At 63.1% G+C, this 7,334-nt stretch overlaps 1 protein-coding gene across 1 annotated transcript; it reads right to left on the reverse strand.

Annotated features, from left to right (window-relative positions):
• Window positions 1-959: 959 nt before the first annotated feature.
• AMIGO1 (adhesion molecule with Ig-like domain 1) lies at window positions 960-5,844 on the reverse strand (the record flags this gene model as incomplete). The annotated part of the gene is made up of 2 exons (XM_014954821.1): window positions 960-2,660; window positions 4,387-5,844. A coding segment is annotated over one exon (1,431 nt), but the record flags the coding sequence as incomplete, so codon positions are not given.
• Between the last annotated feature and the right edge of the window lie 1,490 nt (window positions 5,845-7,334).

Raw genomic sequence — 7,334 nt, forward strand, 5'->3', positions numbered from 1 at the left:
CCCCCCCCCTATTTCCTCCAGGGGGGGGGGGGTCAAGAAGATGGGGATCAAGTCCTGATGGCAGTGGGGTTGAGGCGTCCTTGGGGACCATCCCCACCATGTCCCCATGTCCCCCCCCAGTCCCTCCTCACACCACGATGGGGGGGGTCAGAGAAGATGGGGGGCAGGTCCTGGTGGCAGTGGGGATGAGGTGTCCTTGGGGACCATCCCCACCATGTCCCCCCAACCTTATTCCACAATGGAGGGGTCAGAAAAGATCAGAGCCAGGTCCCAAAGTGGTGGGGGACAGTGTCCTTGGGGACCATCCCCACCATATGTCCACCACCTTATTCCACCAACGGGGGGGGTCAGAGAAGATGGGGATCAGATCCTGGTGGCAGCAGGGATGGGGTATCCTTGGGGACCGTCCCCACCATGTCCCCCCCACCTTATTCCACAATGGGGGGGTCAAGAAGATGGGGATCAAGTCCTGGTGGCATTGGGGTTGAGGTGTCCTTGGGGACTATCCCCACCATGTCCCCCCGTCCCCCCCAAGTCCCTCCTCACACCACGATGGGGGGGGTCAGAGAAGATGGGGACCAGATCCTGGTGGCAGTGGGGTTGAGGTGTCCTTGGGGACCGTCCCCATGATGTCCCCCTCACCTTATTCCACCAAGGGGGGGTCAGAGAAGATGGGGGGCAGGTCCTGGTGGCAGTGGGGATGGGGTGTCCTTGGGGACCATCCCCATGATGTCGTTCCCCCCCAGTCCCTCCTCACACCACGATGAGAGGGGGTCAGAGAAGATGGGGGCCAGATCCTGATGGCAGTGGGGATTGGGGTTCCTTGGGGACCAAGCCCACGGTGTGTCCCTGGGGGTTGTCCCCATCATGTGTCCCCCCCCTCACACCACGATGGGGGTGGCGGAGAAGATGAAGGCCAGGTCCTGGTGGCAGTGGGGATGGGGTGTCCTTGGGGACCGTCCCCATGATGATGTCCCCCCCCTTACACCACGGTGGGGGGTCAGAGAAGATCAGAGCCAGATCCCAGAGAGGGGGGGACAGTGTCCTTGGGGACCGTCCCCACCATGTCCCCCTTCACCTTATTCCACCAAGGGGGGTATCAGAGAAGATGGGGGCCAGATCCTGATGGCAGTGGGGTTGAGGTGTCCTTGGGGACCGTCCCTACTGTGTCCCTCCCAAACTTATTCCACAATGGGGGGGTCAGAGAAGATGGGGATCAGGTCCTGCTGGCAGTGGGGTTGAGGTGTCCTTGGGGAGCATCCCCATGATGTCCCCCCCACCTTATTCCACCAAGGGGGCTGTCAGAGAAGATGGGGGCCAGCTCCTGATGGCAGTAGGGTTGAGGTGTCCTTGGGGACCATCCCCATCATGTCCCCGTGTCCCCCCCAGTCCCTCCTCACACCACGATGAGGGGGGGGTCAGAGAAGATGGGGATTAGGTCCTGGTGGCAGTGGGGTTGAGGTGTCCTTGGGGAGCATCCCCATGATGTCCCCCTCACCTTATTCCACCAAGGGGGGGTCAGAGAAGATGGGGGGCAGGTCCTGGTGGCAGTGGGGATGGGGTGTCCTTGGGGACCATCCCCATGATGTCGTTCCCCCCCAGTCCCTCCTCACACCACGATGAGAGGGGGTCAGAGAAGATGGGGGCCAGATCCTGATGGCAGTGGGGATTGGGGTGTCCTTGGGGACTGTCCCCACCGTGTCCCCACCGGACTTATTCCACGATGGGGAGGGGGGTCAGAGAAGATGGGGGGCAGGTCCTGGTGGCAGTGGGGATGGGGTGTCCTTGGGGACCATCCCCACCATGTCCCCATGTCCCCCCCCAGTCCCTCCTCACACCACGATGGGGGGGGTCAGAGAAGATGAGGGCCAGGTCCTGGTGGCAGTGGGGTTGGGGTGTCCTTGGGGACTGTCCCAACAATGTCCCCCCCAAACTTATCCCACAATGTGGGGGGTCAGAGAAGATGGGGGCCAGCTCCTGCTGGCAGTGGGGTTGAGATGTCCTTGGGGATCATCCCCATCATGTCCCCGTGTCCCCCCACCAGTCCCTTCTCAAACCATGATGGGGGGGGTCACAGAAGATGGGGGCCAGGTCCTGGTGGCAGCAGGGATGGGGTATCCTTGGGGACCGTCCCCACCATGTCCCCCCCACCTTATTCCACAATGGGGGGGTCAAGAAGATGGGGATCAAGTCCTGGTGGCAGTGGGGTTGAGGTGTCCTTGGGGACCATCCTCATCATGTCCCCGTGTCCCCCCCCAGTCCCTCCTCACACCACGATTGGGGGGGTCAGAGAAGATGGGGGCCAGATCCTGGTGGCAGTGGGGTTGAGGTGTCCTTGGGGACCATCCCTACTGTGTCCCTCCCAAATTTATCCCATGATGTGGGGGTGTCAGAGAAGATGGGGATCAGGTCCTGGTGGCAGTGGGGTTGAGGTGTCCTTGGGGACCATCCCCACCGTGTCCCCCCGAAACTTATCCATGAGGGAGGGGGTCAGAAAAGATGGGGGCCAGATCCTGGTGGCAGCAGGGATGGGGTGTCCTTGGGGACCGTCCCCACCATGTCCCCCTCACCTTATTCCACAATGGGGGGGGGTCAAGAAGATGGGGATCAAGTCCTGGTGGCAGTGGGGTTGAGGTGTCCTTGGGGACTGTCCCCATCATGTCCCCGTGTCCCCCCCAAGTCCCTCCTCACACCACGATGGGGGGGGTCAGAGAAGATGAGGGCCAGGTCCTGGTGGCAGTGGGGTTGGGGTGTCCTTGGGGACTGTCCCAACAATGTCCCCCCCAAACTTATCCCACAATGTGGGGGGTCAGAGAAGATGGGGGCCAGCTCCTGCTGGCAGTGGGGTTGAGATGTCCTTGGGGATCATCCCCATCATGTCCCCGTGTCCCCCCACCAGTCCCTTCTCAAACCATGATGGGGGGGGTCACAGAAGATGGGGGCCAGGTCCTGGTGGCAGCAGGGATGGGGTCCTTGGGGAGCATCCCCATGATGTCCCCCCCACCTTATTCCACCAAGGGGGCTGTCAGAGAAGATGGGGGCCAGCTCCTGATGGCAGTAGGGTTGAGGTGTCCTTGGGGACCATCCCCATCATGTCCCCGTGTCCCCCCCAGTCCCTCCTCACACCACGATGAGGGGGGGGTCAGAGAAGATGGGGATCAGGTCCTGGTGGCAGTGGGGTTGAGGTGTCCTTGGGGACCATCCCTACTGTGTCCCTCCCAAATTTATCCCATGATGTGGGGGTGTCAGAGAAGATGGGGATCAGGTCCTGGTGGCAGTGGGGTTGAGGTGTCCTTGGGGACCATCCCCACCGTGTCCCCCCGAAACTTATCCATGAGGGAGGGGGTCAGAAAAGATGGGGGCCAGATCCTGGTGGCAGCAGGGATGGGGTATCCTTGGGGACCGTCCCCACCATGTCCCCATGTCCCCCCCCAGTCCCTCCTCACACCACGATGGGGGGGGTCAGAGAAGATGGGGATCAAGTCCTGATGGCAGTGGGGTTGAGGCGTCCTTGGGGACCATCCCCACCATGTCCCCATGTCCCCCCCCAGTCCCTCCTCACACCACGATGGGGGGGGTCAGAGAAGATGAGGGCCAGGTCCTGGTGGCAGTGGGGTTGGGGTGTCCTTGGGGACTGTCCCAACAATGTCCCCCCCAAACTTATCCCACAATGTGGGGGGTCAGAGAAGATGGGGGCCAGCTCCTGCTGGCAGTGGGGTTGAGATGTCCTTGGGGATCATCCCCATCATGTCCCCGTGTCCCCCCACCAGTCCCTTCTCAAACCATGATGGGGGGGGTCACAGAAGATGGGGGCCAGGTCCTGGTGGCAGCAGGGATGGGGTATCCTTGGGGACCGTCCCCACCATGTCCCCCCCACCTTATTCCACAATGGGGGGGTCAAGAAGATGGGGATCAAGTCCTGGTGGCAGTGGGGTTGAGGTGTCCTTGGGGACCATCCTCATCATGTCCCCGTGTCCCCCCCCAGTCCCTCCTCACACCACGATTGGGGGGGTCAGAGAAGATGGGGGCCAGATCCTGGTGGCAGTGGGGTTGAGGTGTCCTTGGGGACCATCCCTACTGTGTCCCTCCCAAATTTATCCCATGATGTGGGGGTGTCAGAGAAGATGGGGATCAGGTCCTGGTGGCAGTGGGGTTGAGGTGTCCTTGGGGACCATCCCCACCGTGTCCCCCCGAAACTTATCCATGAGGGAGGGGGTCAGAAAAGATGGGGGCCAGATCCTGGTGGCAGCAGGGATGGGGTATCCTTGGGGACCGTCCCCACCATGTCCCCCTCACCTTATTCCACAATGGGGGGGGGTCAAGAAGATGGGGATCAAGTCCTGGTGGCAGTGGGGTTGAGGTGTCCTTGGGGACTGTCCCCATCATGTCCCCGTGTCCCCCCCAAGTCCCTCCTCACACCACGATGGGGGGGTCGGAGAAGACAGAACTGACCGAGTCCGGATCCGACACCTTCCTCTGCCCCTTGGGGCCGTGCCGGGGGGGCGCCTGGGGGGTCCCCCCTCCTTTAAACCTGCCGTTTTGCCCCGGCCCTGTAGAAGAAGCCGAGCGGGACCTGGGGGGTTCCCCGGACCCCCCCAAAACGGCGTGGTTGGGGGTGGCGCTGAGGACGGAGGAGTTGATGCTGTCGTCGCGGGGTGGGGGGGGTTTCTCGGGTCCCCCCCGGCAGCAGCAGCAGCGGCAGGGGGTGAGGTACAGGTAGATGAGGACCAGCACCACGCTGAGGATGCAGCCCACCAAGGTGGTGTAGGCGGTGTTGAGGGTGTCGTGGGGGCCGTGCAAGGTGAAGTTGTGCACCAGCAGCTCCACGTAGAGGGTCTCGTTGAGGAGAGGACCCCCCACCCAACAAGAGTAGGTGCCGGCGTCCTCCGGCCGGAGCCCCCGGAGCTGTAGGCTACCGTTGGCCAACAAGGCGGCGCTACCGTTGCCCCCTTCTTCCACCACCCTCTCCCCACCGGGGGTCACCCAGTGGCGGCTCCGTACCCCCCGTAACCGGGTGTCACACCCCAAGGTGACGGTGTCCCCGAGGTGGCCTTCCAACACCGCTTCCCTCGCCTCGCTGCAGTTGAGGGGTTGCCGGCCGGCCAGGGCCAAGATGCCCACGGAGGTGGAGGATGAAGATGATGAGGAGGAGGATGAAGAGGGCAAGAAACACCGTAGCTCCTCTTGGAAGTCCACCACGGCGCTCAGGCGGCGGCGGCGGCCGCGGGCCACCAGCTGGAAGAGGGGACAATCGCAAGCCAAGGGGTTGCCGTGGAGGTAGAGGCGGTCCCGTAGCCAAGCGGGCAAGGCCTGTAGGTCGCCCACGGGCAAGCTGCGGAGGCGGTTGGCCGAGAGGTCCAAGAGGGCCAGCTGGGGCAAGCGGGTGCCATCTCGGAGGAGCTCCAGGGGGAAGCGGGCGATGCGGTTCTGGCCCAGGTAGAGTTTGCGGAGCCGGGCCAGGTTCTCGAAGGCCGTGCGGTCCACGGCGGCGATCTCGTTGTTGTAGAGGAGGAGAACCTCCAGCTCGGCCAAGTCGCTGAAGAGGTTCTCCTCCAAGGCCTTCAGGCGGTTGGAGGAAAGGTCCAAGTGGCGGAGGTGGGGGACGTGGGCGAAGGCTTCGGTGGAGACGAAGGAGAGGCCGTTGTGGGCCAGGAGCAGGGCGTGGAGGTGGGCCAGGCGCCCCGGCGCCCAGTCGGCCCGCAGGCGGGTGACATTGTTGTGGCTGAGGTCCAAGACGGCGGCGAAACGGGGCAACGGGGCCGGCACCGAGCTCAGCGCCGCCTGCGAGCAGCTCAGGATGTTGGAGGCGCAGACGCAACGCGGGGGGCAGATGCCACCGGCCCCCCCGGGGACAACAGGGATAGGAGCAGGGGAAGGAGAGGTGGTGGCCACCCAACGCCACCCATGGCCACCGTAAGGCCAGCCATGGGGTCACGACGGGGATGGGGTGACAGCATGGAGGGGATCACCACCCGGTGTGGCGGGGTGGGGGCACGGGGGTGGCTTGGGGAGGGGGGCTTTGGTCACCTCGTGTGGCAGAGGGGGGGGGGTTTGTCACCTGGGGGTCCCAAGGATCTGCTATAGGGTGGCTTTGGCCACCCAGTGTGATACAATGGGGTGGCTTTGTCACCCGTGTGTCCCAGGACGTGCTATGGGGTGGCTTTATCACTTGGGTGTCCCAGGACGTGCTATGGGGTGACTTTGGCCAGCCAGTGTGATACAATGGGGTGGCTTTGTCACCTGGGTGTCCCAGGACGTGCTATGGGGTGGCTTTGGTCACCCCATGTGACAGAGTGGGGTGGCTTCGTCACTTGGGTGTCCCAGGACGTGCTATGGGGTGGCTTTGTCACTTGGATGTCCCAAGGACGTGCTATGGGGTGGCTTTGGTCACCCCATGTGACAGAGTGGGGTGGCTTTGTCACTTGGGTGTCCCAAGACGTGCTATGGGGTGGATCTGGCCACCAAGTGTGACACAATGGGGTGGCTTTGTCACTTGGGTGTCCCAAGACGTGCTATGGGGTGGATCTGGCCACCCAGTGTCACGGCATGCAGTGGGCAGGCTGGTCACCCAGTGTCACAGACTGGGGTGGCTTTGTCACCTGGGTGTCCCAGGACGTGCTATGGGGTGGCTTTGGTCACCCCATGTGACAGACTGGGGTGGCTTTGTCACCTGGGTGTCCCAAGGATGTGCTATGGGGGGACTTTGGTCACCCCATGTGACAGAGTGGGGTGGCTTTGTCACTTGGGTGTCCCAAGGATGTGCTATGGGGTGGCTTTGTCACTTGGATGTCCCAAGGATGTGCTATGGGGGGACTTTGGTCACCCCATGTGACAGAGTGGGGTGGCTTTGTCACTTGGGTGTCCCAAGACGTGCTATGGGGTGGCTTTGTTACCTGGGTGTCCCAGGATGTGCTATGGGGTGGCTTTGGCCACCAGTGTCACAGCATGCAGTGGGCAGGGTGGTCACCCAGTGTCACAGAGTGGGGTGGCTTTGTCACCCGGTGTCACAGCATGTGGCAGGCTGGCTGCTCCTCTGGTGTCACAGCACGGGGTGGCTTTGTCACCCGTTGTCACAGCACGGGGTGGCTTTGTCACTCGGTGTCACAGCACACGCCGTGGGGTGGCTTTGGTCACCCGGTGTCACGGCGTGTGCCAGACCTGCCGCCCACCTGGTGCCACAGCGTGGGGTGGCGTTGTCACCCGGCGTGACAGCAGCTGCTGTGGGGTGGCTTTGATCACCCGCTGCGATGGCGTGCACCCAGCGTCACGGCGTGCGGGGTGGCTTTGTCACCCGGTGTCACAGCGTGCACAACACGGTGTCTGTCACCCAGCTG

This window comes from Calidris pugnax, unplaced genomic scaffold (assembly GCF_001431845.1).
Source record: "Calidris pugnax isolate Ruff unplaced genomic scaffold, ASM143184v1 scaffold263, whole genome shotgun sequence".
NCBI classification, from domain to species: Eukaryota; Metazoa; Chordata; class Aves; order Charadriiformes; family Scolopacidae; genus Calidris; species Calidris pugnax.